At 44.8% G+C, this 23,833-nt stretch overlaps 1 protein-coding gene across 1 annotated transcript in view; it reads right to left on the reverse strand.

Annotated features, from left to right (window-relative positions):
* Positions 1-23,833, reverse strand: part of ADGRG4 (adhesion G protein-coupled receptor G4) — a 126,471-nt gene that overhangs the window by 91,749 nt on the left and 10,889 nt on the right. Inside the window, 3 exon segments of the mRNA XM_035725739.1 lie at positions 2,523-2,601; positions 11,781-11,887; positions 14,248-14,410. Of these exon segments, the coding sequence (XP_035581632.1) occupies positions 2,523-2,601; positions 11,781-11,887; positions 14,248-14,410 (349 nt within the window).

Genomic DNA, 23,833 nt, shown 5'->3' on the forward strand with positions numbered 1-23,833 from the left:
TTTCATGACTAAAGACTTCTAGATCCCTCTGTTCCTAGATCCATCTATTTCATGCCCCATGACCCCTCAAAACAAAAAAACCCACTTAGAGTCTGTGTCACATATACCACCACCATACAGGTGTTCAAAGTTATGTCATTTCAAACTGCAACGATTTATTAAATAAAACAAACCTATTAAATCAGCAAATATGTCCTGAATGCCTAACCTGCATGTTAAGCCTGTGCTAGACGTTTGGGATAAAGAAATGGAGAAAACAGTTCCTTGCCTTTGAGGAAACAGATGGGGGAAAGATAAACCAACATCTTAGCAGGTAGTCAAGGCCAGGTGAAGAGTTGCCACTGTGCCCCATAGGTCCCATTTCAAGCTTTATTATGAGAAACATGGTTTCCCATCAGGCCCTGCACACAGCAAGAAGGCAGTCAGTGTTTGTTGTTGATGGTGATGATGATTTGGTATTTTTCCAGAAGATTAGCTCTCAATCTGAGAACTATTCAAATTAAACCCCAGGTCTATTTCATCAGGGATTGTCACTCACTGGCATGTATGACCTATTAGCTAAAGACGGATGTGCTAAATGAACAATGTTATCAACTGAATTTACTTAATATGGACGAGATTGCAGTTTTTCAGGGCAACCTTTTCCTTAAGTCTCCAAATTATCAGCTACTTCAGTTGAACTGTCTTAATCATCTATTCACTGCAGAAGAGACACAAAGACAGAATCTATCTCCATTCCTGTCACAGAGCCTAGGTAAGATCTGGGCCACCCCTGTTTGTCCCTGTGAATCAGTGACCAGCTTTTGGCATACCTTGGTTTCCCCATCTCTATTCTATGATTGTTGCCAAATACATATAAAGGACAGAAAGATGATCTCATAATAAAATAAAGTAAAATACAAGAAAAGAAAAGAATAGTGACCACACAAAACAATTTAAAAAATTGTTGCATTTAAAATATATGTCTTAGAGGCGTGTGGATGGCACAGTAGGTTGAGCATCTGACTCGGTTTTGGCTCAGGTCCTGATCTCAGGGTTGTGGGATCAAGCCCTGCCGCCAGCTCCCTGCTCAGAGCAGAGTCTGCCTGAGACTCTCCTTCTCCCTCTGCCCCTCCCCATCTCACTCTCAAAATAAATAAATCTTTTTTAAAAAATAAGATATATATCTTTAAAAAAAGAAAGATGATGTCATCTTGTTCCAGGGAGCATTATTTTTTAAAGGTTTATTTTTTTTAAAGATTTTATGTATTTATTTGACGGAGAGAGACACAGAGAGAGAGGGAACACAAGCAGGGGGAGTGGGAGAGGGAGAAGCAGGCTTCCCGCCGAGCAGGGAGCCCGATGCGGGGCTCGATCCCAGGACCCTGGGATCATGACCCGAGCCGGAGGCAGACGCTTAACGACTGAGCCACCCAGGCACCCTATTTATTTATTTTGGAGAGAGAGAGTAGAGAAAGAGAGTGCGCACACACTTGAAAACGGGGAGGAGCAGAGGGAGAGGGACAAGCAGACTCCCCACTGAGTGCAGAGCCCGATGTGGGGCTCGATCTCATGACCCTGAGATCATGACCTGAGCTGAAATCAAGAGTCTAAAGCTTGAGGTGCCTGGGTGGCTCAGTCCATTAAGTGTCTGCCTTCAGCTCAGGTCATGATCCCAGGATCCTGGGGCTAAGTCAGGCTCCTTGCTTAGCAGGGAATCTGCTCATCCCTCTCCCTCTGCCCCTTCCCCCACTCATGCTTGAACTCTCTCTCTCAAGTAAATAAATAAAATCATAACTAACTAAATAGATAAATAAATAAAACATTTGCATGAGAGAAAACAGCCCAAAAGGAATCTCAGTTTCTGTTGGGTGTGCATTAGCTACCAAATGGCATTTCAGAGTTGCCTTAAGAAATGTCAAGGACAGGGGCGCCTGGGTGGCTCAGTCGGTTAAGCATCTGCCTTCAGCTCAGGTCATGATCCCAGGGTCCTGGGATCGAGTCCCACGTCGGGATCCCTGCTCCGCGGGGAGCCTGCTTCTCCCTCTCCCTCTGCCTGCTGCTCCCCCTGTTTGTGCTCTCTCTCTCTGTCTCTGACAAATAAATAAATAAAATCTTTAAAAAAAAAATGTCAAGAACAGAGCCTGGCTGGCTCAGTCAGTAGAGGATGCAACTCTTGATCTCAGGGTTGTGAGTTCAAGCCCCACGTTGGGTGTGGAGCCTACTTAATTAGAAAGAAAGAAAGAAAGAAAGGAAGAAAGAAAGAAAGAAAGAAAGAAAGAAAGAAAGAAAGAAAGAAAGAAAGAAAGAAAGGTCAAAGACAGTAGTCCAAACAACTATCCCCTTGAGGCCAGTTTTCTATCAGTCTTACACAATCCTAAGTGAATGGATGGATTCGTTTACTGAAGTTTCAACCTGTCCTACAGCCATATTGATCACAAGGAAGCTGTTGAGAGGCAGTCCCACAACTTTTCAAATGGTTTATTTCTGTAACCTACTGTGTATGAGACATTGAAAGAAATCATAAGAATCCATTTTCTTACCTGAGAGAAAGATAAAACTCAACATGAGAATCAATCCATAAAGCCTCTGACATGTGATGTGTTCTTCCATTGTGTAAACCTGTGTTCAAAAAGTCAGAAATATACCCAGCTGAGATTCAGAACAAACAGTTTCTAAGTATACATGACCACACTTCTTCCCATCCAACGCCAGGCTTTTTCCTATTGCTTAAAGCCATGCCCACCAGCTGCAATATTGATGCTTGCCTCAGTTATGCAGCCTTGCTGAAACCTCATGGATTGATTTATGTGCCCATCCTTCCAACAAACTTCACCGAGTGCCTACATGTGCCCTACCCTGTGTCACACACACACACACACACACACACACACACACACACACACACACACACACACACACACACACACGGGGAGTACAGTGCTGGGAAGACAAGTTAGCCCAGAGGGGAAGACAAACATTGAATGCATAATTACAAAATGGAATGCATTCAAACTTAATGCACACAACTTCAACCCAACAACCTGCAAATATAATGATCCTAAACATTTTGAAGACAGCACCATGCAAGAAGAGTTTATTGACAAAAGTAACTCATCAAATCATTTCTATTTTTAAAGCAGATCTGCTTAGAGAAACCTGATCATCTCCTTACATTTACCCAGATTTCTCCCTTAAAATGTGTAATTAGGGGGGCGCCTGGGTAGCTCAGTGGTTAAGTATCTGCCTTTGGCTCAGGTCATGATCTCGGGGTCCGGGGATTGAGCCCCGGGTTGGGCTCCCTGCTCAGCGGGGAGCCTGCTTCCCCCTCTCCCTATGCCCCTCCTCCCTGCTTGTGCTCTCTCTCTCTCTCAAACAAATGAATAAAATTTTTAAAAATAAATAAATAGGGGTGCCTGGGTTGGCTGTCAATGAAGTATCTGCCTTCGGCTCAGGTCATGATCTCAGGGTCCTGGGATCGAGTCCCGTGTCGGGCTCCCTGCTCAGCGGGGAGCCTGCTTCTCCCTCTGCCCTTCACCCCCCTCGTTCTCTCTCTCTCTCAAATAAATAAATAAAGTCTTTAAAAATACATAAATAAATAGATAAATAAAACAAAATAAAATAAAAAGTGTAATTAGGGGCTCCTGGGTGGCTCAGTCACTTAAGCATCCGACTCTTGGTTTCGGCTCAGGTTATGATCTCAGGGTTGTGAGATCGAGCCCCGCATCTCGAGGGAGTCTGTTTGAGATTCTTTCCCTCTGCCCCTCCCTCCACTCACTCTCTCTAAAAATATAAATAAGTAATTTTTTAAAGTGTAATTAAAGCTGCTTATTTGGGAAATACACTGGAGATCCCTTTTTCTCCAGCCAAAACGGTGTTAAAACTATGAATCTTACAGAACCGTATTACAGAAGCTTGGACGTAGGGTGCTGATGGGCCTTTTCTGATTTTAAATAAAATGCACTTCTGAATGATTTACTACTGATTTAAACATTTCTTTTCCTATAGGAAAATGCAACATATTGTATTTCTTACCACTTCTAAGTGGGATTTGGAGTGAATAGACTCGCTTTACATTGAATGTAACAGGAGCCAATTAGGAAACCAAATGAATCTTGGGCTCGCTCCGAGCGCCAGCCATTAATACCGCTCTTCATATTTACCAAGCAGTCTACTGCCATTCTCATTAGAATAATAATGGAATTTGTATGACTTGGACGGATTTTCTAAACTACAAGCTTAGAAGTAGGTGATGTCTAAATCTTTTATGAGTTGTAAGATGAAATTCAGCTTAAATTTACAGTGCTGTAGGAGGGCCAGACTGAGAATCCATAACCAGCTGTGAGATCATATTTCTGTTCTTTCATTTCCCTGGGCCTCAGTTTCCTTATCTGTAAAAATGGAGATAATAATCTGCCTATTTCCCAGAGCTGCTATGGAAGAGGATCAAATGAGGTGATATTTTAAAGGCAATTTTCAAAGTCTAAAGTGCTATAGAAATGGATATGATTGCTATCTATAAAATGGAATTTTCAGTAGCAAACAATCCAATTTATATCTTTCTTGCATTTCCTCTAAACTTCTATAACAATTCCAACGTATGTTTCAGAAACTTACCCGGCACCCAATAAATAACTCACGGGACACACTACAGAATACTATGCAGCCATTAAAAGGAATCAGGTAAGTCTGTATGTCCATCAGGTATGAGAAGGTGGGGGATGGGCACCGAGGACTCTCCTTTGTATACCGACAATTCTGTACTGCCTGGTTCTTTTTGTGATTATCATCCGTTACCTACGCAATTTTTAAAATTGAAGGAAAGGAGACAGGAAGGGAGGGAGGGGAGAGAGGAAGTGGACAAGACAGGACGGAAGAACGCATACTAAATAGGTTTCCTCTACAGCCAATACCGTTCTGTACCGTTTGAGTATTTTGTACTGCGTATGCATTACTTTTATAATTTTTACAAAATGGAAGAAAGAAGAGAAGGAGGAAAAGAAGAGAAGGAGAGAAAGAAAGGGTAGAGAGTAAGGACTTTTGTTTTATGCCTCATACAATCATATGCAACTTGGTTCTTTTGTGAGGAATATGTGTTTCTTTCGTCGTTTAAAAAAATGTAAAGGCAAGAAGAAAGAAGGGAGAGAAGGAAGGAAAGAGGGACGTAGGGCAGAAAGAAGGGAGCATAGAAGAAAGGAAGAAAGACACTTACCTGAGAGCTGGATTCCTGTAACTTCCCACCCCGTGTCCCTATGGGGTCCAGAGGAATTTGCTCTACGAACGACCGGATCTGGTCTCCAAATGCCTATGCTTGATGTGAAATGGAACGAGCAAAACGCAGGAAGGCTCCTCATCCACTGGCTATGCCTCAGTCACTGGTTTTTTTGTTTTTTGGTTTTTTTTCCCTGGATCAACCCAGCCTCTCTGCTCTTAGCTTTATGGGGCTTATTGACCAGGGCAGATTCTCTTTCTGTGGCTTATGGTACGTCATGGGGCTGCTCTCCCGAGCAGGAAATCAGCCTGAGCAAAGTTCTCCGGTTATTACATACCTGCAATAACCCATTAATTTGAGGGCTCTTTGCCGGTGTTCACTAAGGATTATCTGCAGTTGCTAGTTGATTATCACTTTAATTAAATTGGGTATATTAAACCAGTACTTGCACACTTAACTAAGGCTCATTTCACTTTATTGAGGACACGGGGATGGGGCAGAGTGTTCAGAACTATGAGCAAAAATCAGGGGCCAAGGAAGTGTCAGCATGATCATGTCTCATGCCATCAAGTGAGATGGAGCCACCTCTGTATCCCCACTGCAGATCCATTCTTCAAGTTGCTTTGAAAATCGATTTACAGAACTGGTTTTGTGTCATTTGCAAGAGGGGGATGTAGTTTTTGCCCCAGAAGGTGTCATTATAACCCTTTGGAATGATGGAAATAGCATCAAATCCCATTGAGCATCCAGGGATGATCCCCGCCAGCCTCTGTGTTTCCAAGGTCAGGACTCTATGTTCAGAGGGTACAGTGAGTTGCTCAAGGTCACAGAGATTATGAGAACAGGAGTTAGGACTGAGGACTCCTGGTTCCCAGGCCCACGCATTTTCCCCTCCATCTCACATCTTAAATGGACAAATTCAGTCTAATAACGAACTGAGTCAACCTGTTATCTGTAGGCCAGTGGCTCTCCACAGGGGGAAAGGGGAAGGAGGGAGTGTGGCAGAATTATCCATTATTCATCTCCAAGCCCAGAAACTGTGACTGGTGTGGTGGTTGAGAGCCCAGCCTTTCCAGAAAGGTAGACTAAAGTTTGATTCTCGGTTGTGTGATACAGGGCCGGTTCCTTAACCTCTCGGGAGCCCCCAGGGTCCTCATTTGTAAACTGTGGCTAATGGCACTCACCTCATATCCCTCTGAAGATTACGGGAGACAGTGGGTGTAAAGGGCTGAGCCCAGGGCCTGGCCGGGGTCCCTGGGACACTGCTCCTGCCTAGAACACCACTGTTTTCTCCTCCCACTGTGTGCAAGGCTGAGCTTTTGTGACCTGCTCCCTACGTGGCCCACACAGCTTACAAGGGGGTGTGGGGCAATGGCCAAGGATCATCTTCACGTTTCCTTGGCATTGGCTTCTATTTCACACCAGGTCCGCTCACCGGTCTTCTTCCCCCACCGCCATAACACTATGAGCTCTGGAAGGACAGAGTTCCATGTCATTCAGTGGCTCACACACACTGCCCAGCACAGAGAGTGCTCACTGAATACATGACTAAAGCATGCACTTGCTGAGGACAGGGAAGCACATCTCTTTTCTCCTCGTGCCCTGCCCCAGAAGTTGGCACAGTGCCTGGCACATAGTAGATGCTTCATGCATATTTGTTGAATTGAAAAAGAATTTAGAGGAGACTATATTCATATGTACTTGGATATGTTAAGAAAATTCTGTGGGAGGAGACCCCGATGAGAAGAGCTGATTCTAGAAAAGGAGACTGAGAGGGGTTTGGTTGGGAGGGAAACTTAATTTTCTCTGCATATGTTTTTGTTCAGCTAGAAGTTTCATCATTTGCAGATGTTACTTTTAAAAAAAATTTCATCATTTGCATATGTTACTTAAAAAAAAAAATCCAATGTAGTGTGGGGCACCCGGCTGGCTCAGTCAGGGGTCATGGGTTCAAGCCCCACATTGGGAGTAGAGTTCATTAAAAAAAAAAATCCGAAGTAGTGCAAATGAAATAACTGACTGAAAAATGAAACATGCAGAAAAATGAAGAGGCTGGAAGTCTTTGGTCAGGGAAAAAAATGCCACCTGAGGAGGGAGGGTTTCAATGGGTATCTTCCATTTTCTGGAAGGTTAGAAGGAGAAAGTTGACCATCTGTTCTTTGTATCTACAGAGTAATAGGAAATGGGCTGAAATTGTAGTGGGAGATATGAGTTAAACATAAGTAAGTCGTTACTGCCGATAGGAGTTGATAAACACCAGAAAAGGTTGTCACGGGATGTGATGAGCCATCCCGGAAACTCGAAGGTCTAGAGAGCTCATGGGGCTCTGCTGATTTGCTTGTCCTCCCACAGAGAGAGATAGCTGAGCTTATTGAGACTCTGTCCCTGTTTCTGACACTAGAAGAGACCTTTAATCTGGTGAAGGTCCATGCTATCATCATTCCCTCTTCCCTTCCTGGTGTGAGCATCCCACCAGGCCAACCGAGAGTCGGGCGATTTCCGTGCAACATGGCCCCCAACCGCAAATCAGCCATTGAGTTTGGGTCTCAACCATAGAAATAATGAAAGGGTCCAATGCTAGGGGGAAAAATCATCTGTGCTGGGGACTTGCTAAGTGATTTTCAAGGGAAATTTTGATTAGGTCTGCCTGCCGCCTTAAACACTCCCATCCAACCGACTTCCTGCTAGTTGTCATTTCCATCATAACTTCATACATTTGCTACCTCTGTGGGCAGCCTTTAACAACACATTTTTAGACATCACCTAAATGTGCACGCTTTTAAACACGACATAAAAGGGAGGGACTGTACCACAAGAGAGGCAGCACGGCAGCATAGTTAGTAAAAAAGACTCTGAAGCCAGACTGCTTGGGTTCTCTCTTATCTCACTGCCTCAGCTTCTTCATCTGCAAAATGGGGATAATGATGATGATGATGATGATAGTATCCATGTCTAGTGTTTTTTTTTAAAGATTTATTTATTTATTTATTTGAAAGAGAGAGAATGAGAGAGAGAGAAAGAGAGAGAGAGCACATGAGAGGGGGGAGGGTCAGAGGGAGAAGCAGACTCCCTGCTGAGCAGGGAGCCCGATGCGGGACTCGATCCCGGGACTCCAGGATCATGACCTGAGCCGAAGGCAGTCACTTAACCAACTGAGCCACCCAGGCACCCAGGCACGTCTAGTGTTTTCTACGGTATAAATGAGACAATACATGTAAAGCACTTAGAATACTGCATGGTACATAATAAATTTATTTTTCAACCTCAACAAGTATTCATTTAGTCAAGAACATTTGATGAGTCTAAGATGCTGGGGATTCGGCAGTAAACAAAACAGATAACTCTCCTCATAAAATTTATGTTCAGATGTTCTAGAAACAGGCTGAGGTCAGTGTGCCAGGCAAAGAACAAAGTAAGGGGACCACAGTGAGAGGAGAGACATACTGGAGAGCCAAATCATGCACACATAGGCTCTGGTGGGCCATTTTCAGAATTTTGGCTTTACTCTGGAGAAAGGGAGAGCCACCCTTGCAGAGTTTTTCAAAACTTATGACTTGGAAATGACATCAAACTTGCAGAAGAAAGCTGTAAGAAAATTGCAATTGTTAACATTTTGCCACATTTGCCTGATCATCTCTCTTTACATTTATTTTCTGAAACACTTAAGCGGTGGAGCATGGGATACTTGATCTCGAGGTTGTGAGTTTGAGCCCCACATTGGGGGTGGAGATGACTTGAAAATAAAAATCTTTTTTTAAAAAAAGAAACACTTAAGAGTAAATTGGAGCTGTGGTGCCCCTTTACCCCAAACACCTCGGTTGGCATTTTCCTAAGAACAAAAAGTGCTTCTTACATAACCATAGTATAATTATCAAAATTGGGCAATTTACCTTGATGTAATCTCATCTCCTCTATGGTCCATATTAACATTTATCTACTGTCTCACTAATATCGTCTATTGCAGTCTTCCCCTCTGATCCAGGAGCAATCAAGGATGACCAGCTGCTTTTAGCTGTCATTATGTTTTAGTCTCCTTTAATCTGGAAATATTCTTCGACTTACCTTGACTTTCATGATGTCAACATTTTTGAAGTGTACAGGCCAGCCATTTTACAAAACATCCCTTAATTTGGGTTTGTCTAATCTTTCCTCCTAGTTCCGGTTATGTATTTCTGGCAGGAAGAGCACAGAAGTGATGTTGTGTCCTCAGGGCATCACGTTAGGACACACATGATGTCACTCTGTCCCATGATTGAAGATGCTAACTTTGATCAGTTGGTTAAGGTGACATTCACCAGATTCCTCCACTGAAAAGTTATAATTTTTCCACTTGTAATTCAGAAGTGATCTACGGGAAAATACTTAGGGTCTGCGTCAATATCCTGTTCCTCCTTGTCTTAGTCTTTTGGGGCTCCTGTAACAAAACACCGAAGACAGGGTAACTTATAAACAACAGACATTTATTTCTCACAGTTCTAGAGACTGGGTGTGCAAGATCAAGACACTGGCCAATTCAATGTCTGGTGAGGGCCCACCTTATGGCTCGTAGATGGCCATTTCTTGCTGTGCCCATACATGGCAGAAGGAATGAGGGAGCTCCTGGGGGGTCTAATCCTATTCAGAAGAGCTTCACCCTAATGACCTCCCAAAGGCCTCCAAATATTGTCACAGTGGGGATTGGGATTTTGACATAGAGACTTTGGCTCCTTTGAATTCTGCCAACCATAGTGGAACTAAAATTAAAAAAAAAAAAAAAAAAAAAAAAGCATGGCATTGCAGAGAAAGCCCTTCCACAGCCTGGGCCTTATGGACTTCTTCCTCTCCATCCCTTACTGCTCCCCTTTCTCAAATCTGATGCTTTGCTTATAGTGAACCATTTAGAATTCCCCAAATGTCCCATTCTCTTTCATTCTTCTGTGCTTTTGCAAATGTTGTTCCCTTGGTCTAGAATATTCTTTTCACAGCCTGTCCTCCCCCACGCCTTGGCTGCCTGAAGATTTTCTACTCATCCTTCAAGACTTGACACAGTTATTTTCTTTTCTGCTGTGAAGTCTTCCCTGAGCCATTCCTTCCCCCTGCATCCCATCCCAGGTAGAAATTATCATTCAAGCCATTGTGGGACAAGAGTTCCTCTCCTTTGGTGCCACGTTTCTGGACTCCTAGGAGAGATAAAATCACGTTTTCAGGTTCTTTTTGTCCTAATGTATCAAGGATAATGATTGGCCCTGTTGATATAAGTGAAGCCCCAAGGCTGGCATCCTTAAGGCTTAACAGTGGTAGGATTCCCAGGAGAGCAGAGGCCTGCTCAGACTGCCCTGGGGACATGGGTAGGCCAGAACTCAAAGGAACCTGGGGCACAGGGAAGAGGGAGACAGGCTTAGTTAACTAGGAGACTCAAATCAATTGAGTTTTGAGGCTTCTATAAGGACAAACCCTTTCCCTTAGTGGCCTCCAAATCTTCCATAAAATTTTTTAATGTAACCTCTACACCCAACATGGGGCTTGAACACATGACCCCAGGCTCATGAGCTTCATGACTCAGCCAGCCAGGTGCCCCTGTGCCCTCCAGATCTTCTTTTTTCTTCTTTTTCTTGTTATCTGACAGTGAGCTGTGAACATCCAAGTCGGTCACACCCTTTATGTCAGCTGGAAAACTGTGTAAGATACCTTAAGATCACCCTCCTGTAAAGGTCTAGCTTCCTGAAACGTTTCCTTCAGTGTTTTTGGAGATGAGTCTCATTAGCAGCTCTTAGGTCCCATCAAAGTTCTCCAGTGTTCAGCACCCTCCAGTCAAAGGCCACTAGGAACACATCTGTATTTGAACAAGTTGAGTTTATCACTTGTTGCAACAAGGGAGAGTACACGTTGTGGAGGAACCGTGAGGCATCTCAGCAAGACAGAGGAAAGATTTCTGACAGGATTTGGGCTTTGGTTGGGTAATTTGGGGATGGTATAAGGAGGTAGGGTTTTGCTTTAGATTAGGTGCTGTCAGAAAGTGGGGACAATTCCATGACTGAGTATCTCAGTAAAGTCTAATCTACAGAGAGAACCCACTACAGTGAGGATAAAGCTATAGTTGTCCCCTCTGACCCACAGGGGATCCCTTCCAAGACCTCTAATGGATGCCTGAAACCATGGATAGTACTGAACCCTACATAGACTATGTTTGTTTCTATAGATATATTTATCTATGATAATGTTTAATTTATATATTGGGCATGGGAAGAGATGAACAACATAACTAATAATAAAATAGAACAATGATGACAGTATACTGTAATAAAAGGTCTGTGAATGTGGTCTCTCTCTCTCTCTCAAAATATCTTATTGTCCTGTACTCACCCTCCTTCTTGTGACGACGTGAGATGATTAAATGCGTAGTGATGAGGGGCGCCTGGGTGGCTCAATGGTTAAGCGTCTGCCTTCAGCTCAGGTCATGATCCCAGGGTCCTGGGATCGAGCCCCGCATCGGGCTCCCTGCTCCGCGGAAAGCCTGCTTCTCCCTCTCCCCCTCCCCCTGCTTGTGTTCCCTCTCTCGCTGTGGCTCTCTCTGTCAAATAAATAAATAAAATCTTAAAATAAAAAATACGTAGCGATGAGACGCCATGAGGTGAATGACGTAGGCGCTGTGACGCAGCGTCAGGCCACTGGGGACCTTCTCATGATTCATCAGGAGGATCAGCTGCTTCTTCTCGACTGTGGTTGACCATGGGTAACAAACTGTAGAAAGCAGAACTGAGGATCAAGAGGGGCTCCTTTACCTTAATTCCTAGAGAGGCAGCAGTCACTCACATTAGCCAGGAGGGGGAGATATTTGGCATTTTATGGGCTACAGGCTGATCCTGTTTTTGTCTACACTTAGACAAAATTGTGAAGCAGCCTTGTTTGATCTTACTCTATCGTGGTCTTAGAGTAACCTTGGCTGACACTGGTGTTCTCTAAGATTGTTTATGTCTAACGGGAGAATAACGTAGTCTAGCTGTGAGTACCGAGCCAGCTTGTACCAACACTCAGGCCTCGCTGTGAGCATCAGACCACGGCCTGGATGACAGGGGCTGCTTTTCTTTCTCTCTTGGCCAAAGACAGATGAAGTCCAGCTACAGGACATTACTCCATGATACCCAGATTTCCCTACTGCTGATCAGGGTGGCTATCTAGATCTAGAAAACTCAGTCTGTAGTTGGGCTGGGGTTAGTCTCTCCTGCTTGCTGCGGGATGAACTGTTGCATTCTCTGAGATGAAAATGACCGCACAGTAAGAAGTCGATATAAAAAGACTGGGGTGTTTGCATCAGCCAATGTAACATAAGCAATTATCCAAAGGAAATATCAGTAATAGGTCTTGAAGTCAGGGGCCTAGATTATGAAACCCAGCTAATGAAAACATGTCCCAGAATCCAATCAAGTCTGTGTTAGACTAGAAGGTGGCTTTTTTCCTTTAGCTTTGCCACAAACTCTTCTGTTTGCCCTGTATTGTTTACATAAATGTAACAAGTGATATTTGCTATAGTACGAACTCTCCCTTGGCTGGCTAAGAGGAAATCAAAGGCTAGGTGATCATCTGTGACAACACCAGCTAATGAATTCAGAAGAGTCTGTTGGGCTTCCAGAGCAGAAGTGTGTCGTTTATGATTTCTGTTAATGGCAGAGACAAGTTTGGGCCCACCTATCTAGTTGTACTACCCCCCCTTATGGAACTGCAGCTCAGAGTGTAGGCATAAAGAGGGAATCAGCTATCCCTCTTACAAGTTCTCCTGAATAACCTGTGTTTGCCTCATGTGTGAGGCTTCTGGGTGTCCTTCCCAAGGTATAGGAATGATATCCGTACAAAAGTGGCACTCTAGTGGAGCACAGGTTGTATTAGAAATATAACTACTGGGGCGCCTGGGTGGCTCAGTCGGTTAAGCACGTGCCTTCAGCTCAGGTCGTGATCCCAGGGTCCTGGGATTGAGTCCCGCATCGGGCTCCCTGCTTAGCCAGGAGCCCGCTTCTCCCTCTCCCTCTGCTGCTCCCCCTGCTTGTGCTCTCTCTTTGTCAAATAAATATATAAAATGTAAAAAAATATATATAACTATTATTTACTACAATGGGAGTAAGCCAATTTGTGTCTCTCGAGATGGACAAAACCCTTTAGTGGAGTTAAACAGTTCTTGCAAAGTAGGTTGAAAAGAACAGACCTTTCCAGGGATGCTTGGGTGGCTCAGTCATTAAGCGTCTGCCTTCGTCTGCCTTCGGCTCAGGTCATGATCCCGGGGTCCTGGGATCAAGCCCCGCATCGGGCTCCCTGCTTGGCGGGAAGCCTGCTTCTCCCTCTCCCCCTCCCCCTGCTTGTGTACCTTCTCTCGCTGTATCTTGCCCTGTCAAATAAATACATAAAATCTTAAAACAAAACAAAACAAAACAAAAAAAGAACAGACCTTTCCATCCGGAAGATCCCCAATATCAGTGCCTACTCCTGATTGACTAGGATTTGCTGATAAGATCCTAAGGACTTCACAGAAGCATTTTGTTGATGTGAGGTTAAGGTCCAATTTTTATAAGACCAAAGGTCAGGGTTAACACTGTGAGGGAAACAAGTGCCAGAAGGAACCTGTAAAAGGGAGCCTACCTCCTGAGGTGTTTAAAGGAATAGCTGTTACATTTTTGTCCGCAGGGATAGGCAGCGGGTAACAGATCCAGCAGTCAGTTAAATTCAGGGCAGTGGTTACAGAAAAAAAACACATAAGAGAGTTTGGGTTTTTTCTTAAGAGACATAAGGAGGCAAAAATAATCAGATGGAGACAAGGGATGTCACATGAGCGTTCTAGAGGGCATCGAAGTGGCATAGTAAGCAAGGTTAGTGGGAGAGTAAAAGAACAAAAAGAGTGTTGGAGAATCAGAAAATTCATCTTGTTCTGTCATCTTGGGCAGAAGCTATCCACCTCTGAAGTCAGCAGCTTCTGGAGGATTCCCAGGCATCCAAAGCTGAAGGTCTTTGGAGTAGAATGGATGCTTGGTAATCAGGATGAAGTGACATACGTCTTTTGAGTTGGAAACCATGAACCCAAGGATCAATACCTTGGATCTCCACTGCTATGACAGCTGCTAACAGGACCCGATAAGGTCCTTTCTGTGAAGTCTCAAGAGCAGTTTTTCTCCAGTCTTTTCCAGAAGACAAAATATCCAGCTTGTAGAGCATGCAGAGGCTGTTTGGGTAGATATTTGGAAATGTGGCTTGCACCTGTCGGTGATAAAGCCAGAGGTATTGTATGAATGTCTCGCATGAACTAATCATATCTGCCTGTAATAGGGTAGACTCCAGGGCTGGGGAGGGGGTGAAATTCCCAAACATATAGGGCTTATTATTTCATTAATCCTTATTAATTCATGAGGTAATTTGTGGGTCCCAGAGGGTGTTGACCTTACAGACATTAAAGCTAAAGGTAATACCTTAAGCCGTGAAAGTGTTAAGGTTTCTGAGAGCTTTGCTAGTTTTACATTGGAGTTCCATTAATTCTCTTTACTTTTTATGAGGACTCTGGACGATAAGGACAGTTGAGTTTCCGGGTAAAAGCGAGACATTCACAGAGCTCCTTACTAACAGTGCTGGGAAGTGAGTTTCCCTGTCACCGGAGAGAAAAGTTGGAATGCCCCAGATTGGGAAAAAATGAAATCAGCACTTTATTTTGCCAGATTTAGGGCTTGTTATGTATTGAATTGTGCGCCCCCAAAATTCATATGTTGAAGTCCTAGCCCCCAGGACCTCAGAATGTGATCTTATTTGGAGACAGGGCCTTTGCAGATATAATTAGCTAAGTTGAAATGAGGTCATCAGGGTGGGCCCTAATCCGCTATGACTACTGTCCTTACAGAAAGGAGAGACTTAGACACAGAAACAGGGAAATTGATGTGAGAAAACATAGGGAAAGGCAGCCAGCTGCAAGTCAAGGAGAGAGGCCTGGAATGGACCCTTCCCTCACAGCCTCAGGAGAAACAACGTGAGTTCAAGCCCAACAATGGGCATAGAGCTGACTTCTATCAATCAGCCAATCAATAAAAAAGAAGAAACCAACCCTGCCTTCATCTTGATTTCGGACTTCTTGCCTTCAGAACAGTGAGACAACCAATGTCTGTTATGTAAGCTACCCAGTGTGTGGTACTTTAGTACACAGCCCTAGCACACGAATACAGGGCTATACCGTGTGACAGGAAAAGCTTTAACCCACCATGAAAACAAATAATAACCAGACTTATTTCCAGCCTATTGAGGAGACATTTGTATAAAGTCTATTTGGAGGTGTTCAAAGGGCCCTCCAGGATTTGGTTCCTGTCCATGTCCCACTTTACAATTTAACCAGGATTGGGTTGTTAGCTGGTAGGGCATGTTTTGGAAACATTTTGACAATACCTCTAAAATTACCCCACCGATAGTAATGTAATATCATGGCCAATTTATCTCCACTGTTGTGGATAATATCATGAAGAATTCTTGCTAAAATCAATTTGAAAGGATTTGGCACTACCAAGTAGCCACACTGACAAGTGCCAAATATTCTCTTTATGCAATGAGCTTTCAAGTATTTCCCAGGTATCTTTTTTCCAAATTAAAGGCTTCTTTCTGGCAGTTAACAACAGTTAATGACAATCTGTCTCTGACGGTTAACAACAATCTCAGAAGAATCTATTAATTCCTCCAAAGTCTTCTCCTTTCTGAGTGATCACAGGAGCAATTATCTGGGCCAAATCTACTTGTCTAGCATAGTGGCCAGCTAAGATTTTCTTAGAAGATTCTGGGTCCTTGCACTTTGAATTGCACTTCCTTTTTATTATAGCTATTTCCTTACATTAACAGCATCTAAAAGTTCTTGACTTGGTCCATTTTTACAGGTGTTTCTGTCAAGGTCAGCAAACCTCTTTGTTTCAAAGCATTTTGAAGTCAGATTAACCTAAAACCATGTGCTATCAATATAAATATTCCTTCATCTCTTGGCATTTGGTCAATCTAGGCAAAGACCACCAATTAAGTCATCAGAACTTATCTAATTTCTGTGGTAAGTTTATATTTTAAGAGTAAATTTAAGTCTGTGATAGCACACCCTGTTTGTCAATTTTGGGTTTTTGCTTTTCATGTATGAACAATTAACAAGCACAGTGAAATCGGGAGTCTCTCGAAGGTCTGTGCACTGTATGGGTAGTTGCTTGTTGTTGTTTTGTTTTTGTTTTTGTTTTTAACACAGACAAGCAGTTTCGGGATTTCCTTTTTCAGGCAAAGGAAGGAGGCTGGGTTAATAGTGTTGCAGCAATGGGACAGTGGTGTCCGAAGGAGAAAACAACACCTTATGGGAGGTAGGTAACAAGCTGAAAAGTAGTGAGCATTGTTTTTGATTTTTTGTTTTTGAGAGAGAGAGACAGAGCATGCACAAGCAGGGGTGGAGGGGTAGAGGGAGAAGGGAAGAGAGAATCTTAAGCAGGCCCCACACCCAGCGCAGAGCCTGATGCAGGGCTTGATCTCAAGATCCTGAGATCATGACCTGAGCAGAAATCAAGAGTCAGTCCCCGGGCGCCTGGGTGGCTCAGTTGGTTAAGCGACTGCCTTCGGCTCAGGTCATGATCCTGGAGTCCCGGGATCGAGTCCCACATTGGGCTCCCTGCTCAGCGGGGAGTCTGCTTCTCCCTCTGACCCTCTTCCCTCTCGTGCTATCTCTCATTCTCTCTCAAATAAATAAAATCTTTAAAAAAAAAAAAAGAGTCAGTCCCTTAACCACCTGAGCCACCCAGGCGCCCCCAAGTGACCATCGTTTTTTTAATTTAATACAAGAGGGCTTTTTTATTTTTTTTAAAGATTTTATCTATTTGACAGAGAGAGACACAGCGAGAGAGGGAACACAAGCAGGGAGAGTGGGAGAGGGAGAAGCAGGCTTCCCGCAGAGCGGGGAGCCCAACGCGGGGCTCGACCCCAGGACCCCGGGATCATGACCTGAGCCGAAGGCAGACACTTAGCGACCAAGCCACCCAGGCGCCCCTACAAGAGGGCTTTTTTAGTACAAAAGCATGAAGAGCCATTAGGTTTAACTAGAACTGACCTAGCTGAGGTTTCACATTTAGCTACTGCTGGTATAGCTCTGAAGCGAGGGGGATGTGGCTTGGCTACTGGGGCTGATGAAAGACTGAAATAAGCAATAGGCCTCTGATGAGTGTCAGGAGCTTGTAAGGCAGCAGCCCCGATGCCTGTTTACACTCTTTATGAACAGAGGAACAGGTAGGATTGTGAATCCAGAATTCTGAACAAGTTTGTGGGAAGGTTATTGTATCAGTCTTTGCGCTTATACATAACTATGTTCCCTCTACCTTGAAAAGTATTCGGCCATTGAAATATATCCATCTACAACCTAGTCCTGGTCCGCCTATGTCATAGTGCAGGCCGGGTCCTAGTGGGGTGATTAGCACACAATAGAGCAGTCTGGGTGGGGCCTGGGTATAAATACAGGCTGACTCCCCGGGATAGCTCAGACACTGGAGAGAGCCTAGATGAAGACGTCTGGAACCCACCTTTGTGGAGGGAAGGCTCGGATCCAGAGAACGACCAGCATCTACCCACCTACCAGGTGAGCAGTCCCATCAGAAGAACAAGGTAATGAGGGGTGCGGCAGGTGGGGTACATGGAGCAAGTAGGACTCATTTGGTATAGCAATCTTTTTCTTTTTTTCCAGTATAGCAATCTAAACAAATTTTAAAGAAAGAAAGAGATAGAGGGCCGAGGGATAAAGGTACTAAGCAGCTAAGCTAGTTAAAGATCCAGTTCTGACACCGAGGGTCAGCTCAAACTCACAGCAAAAGGGAGCATTTCAATCAGAGGGGAGAGGGCTTCGAAGGAGAGGTGAACCTGGACTTGGAAGGGTAAGTAGCACTCATATGGGTGAAGATGAAGTAACAGGCATTTCAGGCCAGGGGCGAGCCCTGATACCTGTGCGCCTAGAGCAGAGACGGTGGGAGGAGCCTTGGGAAGGGGCGGGGGTGGTGGAGGGGACCAAGCAAGCCACATGGGGTCCTGAAAGCCTGCTAAGGAGCAGGACTGGGCTCCTTGGCAAAGGCACAGCAGTTTCCAACGGCTCTGAGGTGTGAAAAACTGAGATACACCTTAGAAAATATGTGGGACTTATAAGGTAAATGAGTTGTCTCCACGTAAATCCCTAGGTATGGGAACAGGCAGAGACAAATATCTTCAACAAGGGTTACCTGGTTACTGTCATGTAAGGAGTCTATGACATCACAGAAAAGCAGCAGGGATACTGGGTGGAGATACCAGGGCGGGAAAGACTTCAGGGATCTCTTAGTTGATAGTGGCTCTCTTTATTTGCACTTTTGCCCACAAGGGAAGCTGTTCGGAGGGAGAGATACATTTCCTGACATTATTATTCATATGTGAGCACAAGGTGCTCTCTAGAGGGGCTGAGGGACCCAGAGGAGGAAGGAGCCATGATGCCTCCATTGTGAAGTGTTGATGATCTAACAAACTAAGGACTCCCATTGGTGGAAGCTGGCCAATGGCTGCCTCCTACATAATCACATACTCTGTAACAGCAACCAGTGGGCTTGATTGCCACTAAAGCACCCATATCATAGGGTAGGACTGTTAAAAGGAATAGAGATGGCCCTAGAAGCTAGTGCTTCCCGCCCCAACTTTAACATTTCCACCTCACACACTGAATCCTGCTCTAGGGGAAGGAATACAGTGCAGCATTAATCATCCTTGACATCACTATTCATACGTCAGCACCAGATTTTGTCAGAAGAGCTGTGGGACCCATGGAGGACGGTGGGAGAGGGAAGGGGAGGAACCATGATGCCTCCATTGTGAGGCGTTGATGACCTAACAAACTAAGGACTCCCACTGGTGGAAGCTGGCTCAATGGCTGCCCCCTACTTAATCACATCCTCAGTATCAGCAGCCAATGTGCTTGACTCCCACCTCAGCACCCATATCATAGGGTAAGACTGTTAAGGGGAATAGGGATGACCCTAGAAGGCAGTGTTCCTCTGCCACTACATTTCCACCTCATGCACTGAATCCTGCTCTAGGGGTAGGAATAGAGGGTAGCATTGGTCCTCCCGACTTCACTATTCACATGGGCGGGGGGGGGGGGGCAGTCGTGATGCCTCCATTAATGGCCTTGCAAAGTAAGGTCTCCGATTGGTGGAAGCTGGCCCAATAGCTGCATCCTGCTTAACCAAGACCTCTATGTCAGCAGCCAATGGGCTCGATTTTAATTGCAGCACTCCTTATGGTAGGTCATTAGGAGCAATAGGGGTGGCCTTGGAAGGTAGTAGTCCCCCATGACGCATCCACTTCTACGTGCCAGATCTCGTCCTAGGAAAAGGACTTGAGAGGGTAGCAGAAGTCGTCCCTGACGTCCCTGACATCACTATTCACATGTCAATACAAGGTGCTCTCTGGTTGGCTAAAGGACCCATGTAGGGGCAGATGATGCCTCTATTGTGAGGTGTTGTCAGTCTCTCAAACTAAGGTCTCCCATTGGTGGAAGCTGGCCCAATGGCTGCCTCCTACTTAATCGCATCCTCAGTATCAGCAGCCAATGCACTTGATTCCCACCTCAGTACCCATATCACAGCGAAGGGTCATTAGGGTAAATAGGGATGGCCCTAGAAGTGAATGTCCCCCCCCCCCATAACAATTCCATCTTCACACTAAACCCAACTCTAGGAGAATGAATAGAAGGTAGCTTAAGTCATTGGTGACATCACTACTCATATGTCAGCACAAGGTGCTCTCTGAGTGGCTGAGGGGGGGAGAGGGGAGGAGTCATGATGCCTCCATTGTGAGGCACCCATGGCCCCTCTGAGGTCTCCCATTGGTGGAAGCTGGCCAATGACTGCCTCCTACTTAATCACATCCTCAGTATCAGCAGCCAATATGCTCATTTACCACCCGCGCATTCCAAATCATAGGGTCAAGCCATTAAGAGGAATAGGGGTGGCCTTGGAAGGTAGTAGGCCCCATGATACATTCACTTCTACCCGCTAGACCTCATCTTAGGAGAAAGACCTGAGAAGGTAGCATTAGTCATCCCTGATATCATTATTTGTATGTCAGCAACTAGGTACTCTCTGAGTGGCTGAGGGACCCATGGTGGGGAGGAGCCTCCATTGTGAAATGTTGATCGTCCTACAAACTAAGGCTTCCCATTGGTGGATGCTGCCCAATGGCGGCTGCCTCCTGAATCAGCTACCCTGTATCAGCAACCAATGTACTCTTTATCGCCCCAGCACCTCAAATCATAAGGCTCGGCCATTTAGACACATAGGGGTGACCTTAGAAGGTAGTGGTCCCCCCGTGACACCTCCACCCCCACACAGTACAATTCGCCCTGGGGAAGGAATTCACAGTGTTCCAGAAGTCATCCTGACATTACTATTCATATGTCTGACCAAGGTTCTCTCTAATTGGCTGAAGGCGGCGAGGAGTCATGACGCCTCCATTGTGAGGTGTTGACTGGCCTCTGAAGCTACGCCTTCCCATTGGTGGAAGCTAGGCCAATAGCTACCCTCCTACTTAATAATGGTCTCTCTCTGCCAACCACAGTGGGGGTCTGTGTTAGATCTAAAGGTGAAAAGGTCTCTCCCCCATTACCTCTCTCTTGAGTATACAAAAAGCATAAGTGGGTTTTAATGAAGGGATTATTATGTCTTGAGACATTAAGTGATAAATGTCGCTGAGAGTTTGTGGAATAGGAAAGACAGTATTACACAAAATGGGAAAGTAATTTTTAAACCTTTTCTGCGTAATTATATGTAAATGTATATAACATATGATCTATATAATTTATATACTATATAAACATATAATGTAAAAAACATTGCCAGTCAGGAAAGGTATGAGCCTTTTCCTGACCCCATTTGAATCTGTTGAAAGGGATTTTAATTTCCTTTTGGGATATATATATGAACTGGGTCGTGGTTGCTATGGAGATCTCAAAGCTCATCCTAACTTCTCCGTGGTTATGTCTGAAATTATGTCTTTGGGGAGATTCAAATTATGAGAATGAGGACTGTGGGTGTCTGCCTCTTAAGATGCCACTTGTTATCAGCTCCCCTCATCTACTAAACTAGAAAGACTCATAGATTCCCAATCTTAATAGATGATTACATTTCATAGTAGATCTTTTATCCTGTCAACCATCCTGAATAACACACCAAATTAATTTGGGGGCATAAATGGATGTGCTTTTTAGGAGAGTTTGGCTCTATTTTCAGCCGTGAATTATGCATTAGTAAGAATTATTTGGACAGCATTCATCATCATTTCCGAAGTTAATGAAATTCCATTACACTTCAGTACATTTTCATTTCACCCAGTGGTAAATTAATTCTCTCTCCCTCTTTCTGTCTCTGTCTCTCACTCCTCTTTTGCATCATTTACAGTAGTTACCGAGTGGGAACATGGCGAGGCTTCCTAAGTAGAATAAGTTAAATAAGGGCCAGGAAAGACAGATGTTTCTGATTCCCTCCATAATGACGATGTGCTCTATAACTCAATGCCAAGTTGAGCAAGGCTGCCTGTTTTCACAGCTGTCACTACTGTTCCACTGCTCGAGAATTCAGGGCAGGGTCTGGGTTCGGGGACGTAGCTAGGCTACAACTTAGAAGTCTGACGAGCAGTTTATCTCCTTAACACCCAGCTCCCACTTCTGCATGCCACCCTGTCACATCGCTGAACACATTGCTTGACCTGGGGGAGCTCTTTGGGCAAACGGGAGGACCAACAGCATTGCCAGGTCCAATTTTGCTCCCACGGAAGAGAAGCCAGCCCGGAGCTCTCCTAGGTGCTGGATAGCTCCCTTTAATTGTTACTGGTCTCATCCTTCCTGGTCCCACCCCGCTTCCAGCCTAGTCAGTGGCTCAGGCCAAATCCAGCTCCCACAGGTCCCCTGCCCAGTGGGCAACAAATCTCTCTCTTCAGTCGGGCTCTCTAGCAACCGATCAAAGTGCACCCTGGAAGCTACTTTGGACCCTCCCCCCCCCCACTCACAGGAGGCTCTGCATGTTTCTAGACTCTTCTTCCGGCTAATAGTACAGTGTTTAAAAGGGAGTTCTGGCTCTGAACTCAGAGAGACCAGGGTTAGGGTGCCCTGGACTTCCATGGGAACACCGCCAAGCTCTGTACCAACGGGAGTCCTAGTTTCCACAGCACGAAATGGAGATAATATCTCTCTCACAGGCTCATTATGAGCAAGATATGAGATAATGTATGGGAAAGTATGGAGCATGGGGCCTGGAACTTGGTAAATGGCAGTTATTATGATTATGACTAGCTCATTCTAATGATGCTCACTGACTGCTTTCTGATTTCCTGCACCTTTTCCCTTCAGTTTGCTGTTGAGCACAGCCTCCTGCCCATCGCCCATGAGGCTTCGAGGAGTAACAGGAGGCACTAAATCGTGCAGGTCCAGCCCCACTCATACTAACAACCCCCATCTTCCCAGTATAGGCCAGTCTAGGCCAGTCCAGGCTACCCTGAGCGTGCCATTTGCTTCCTCCCCCATCCCCCCCCAACTCTTGTAAATCCACCTGGCCAGCTTAGTTTACATCAACTATTTGGAGGTTGCGTTCTGCCTACAGAAAGTGAGGGAGGGGCGCCTGGGTGGCTCAGATGGTTAAGCGTCTGCCTTCGGCTCAGGTCATGATCCCAGGGCCCTGGGATCGAGCCCCACATCCGGCTCCCTGCTCTCCCTCTGCCTGCCGCTCCCCCTGCTTGTGCTCTCCCTCTGACAAATAAATAAATAAAATCTTTTTAAAAATAATAAAAAATTTAAAAATTTAAAAAAGAAAAAGAATGGAAACTTTGAATCATTTATAGAGGAAAAGGGCTCCAAATTCCTAAATATCAAAACCATACAAAAACAAGTCCTTTTCCATGGGTGAAAAAATCCTCAATCAATTCTGTCAGAACAATTAGAAATGATCACGGTCAGATGGATTGTTTTCTGGTCGAAGGTATTTGGCCAAACTAACCGGAATGAAATCAGGCAACTGGCAATCCCACTGACTGCACAATCGTTGGTCGTTTTCTAGTCCAGGAAAACGACCTCCACATGAGCAATTCAGGCACGTAATAACAACACAGACTCTCGCTTCTCTCCAGTAGTTACCACTTTAGATTACTCTTCGGCTTGATTTAGTTGCCCTGTGTAACACAATGTATATTTATTCAGATTATTTGGCGTTCTCTATTTCAATTAACTCCAGACAGGTCCCCTCCAGAGGTAAAAGGCAGAGAGCATAAGTGTATTTACCTACATTAACCAAATTGGCAGGTAGTCAGGCAAACAGAACCATGGCAACATCTGTCTAGAAAGCTGCCCCGAGCTCCCGAGCCAGGAGGGTGATTTGAGTCCAGGGGAGATAAGAGCGTAACCTTGACTGCAATTTATAGTTGTCAGGGAAATGGCAGAACTGGGGAGGCGCCTTATTCTTGCTGAAAGCAGAAGCCGTTAATGCGGGGAAGTAATTAGTATTGATTGAGATAGGTACAGTAAATCCTGGGGCCACGTGCAGCCCCTTATCAGGAAATGGTTTCCAAGGGTCACCAATCCTAGGAAGCTCAGGTTGCTGGGACTCATTTGGGACACAGTAAATCTGTATATAA

The sequence above is a fragment of the Zalophus californianus genome, chromosome X (genome assembly GCF_009762305.2).
Source record: "Zalophus californianus isolate mZalCal1 chromosome X, mZalCal1.pri.v2, whole genome shotgun sequence".
In the NCBI taxonomy this organism is placed as follows: domain Eukaryota; kingdom Metazoa; phylum Chordata; class Mammalia; order Carnivora; family Otariidae; genus Zalophus; species Zalophus californianus.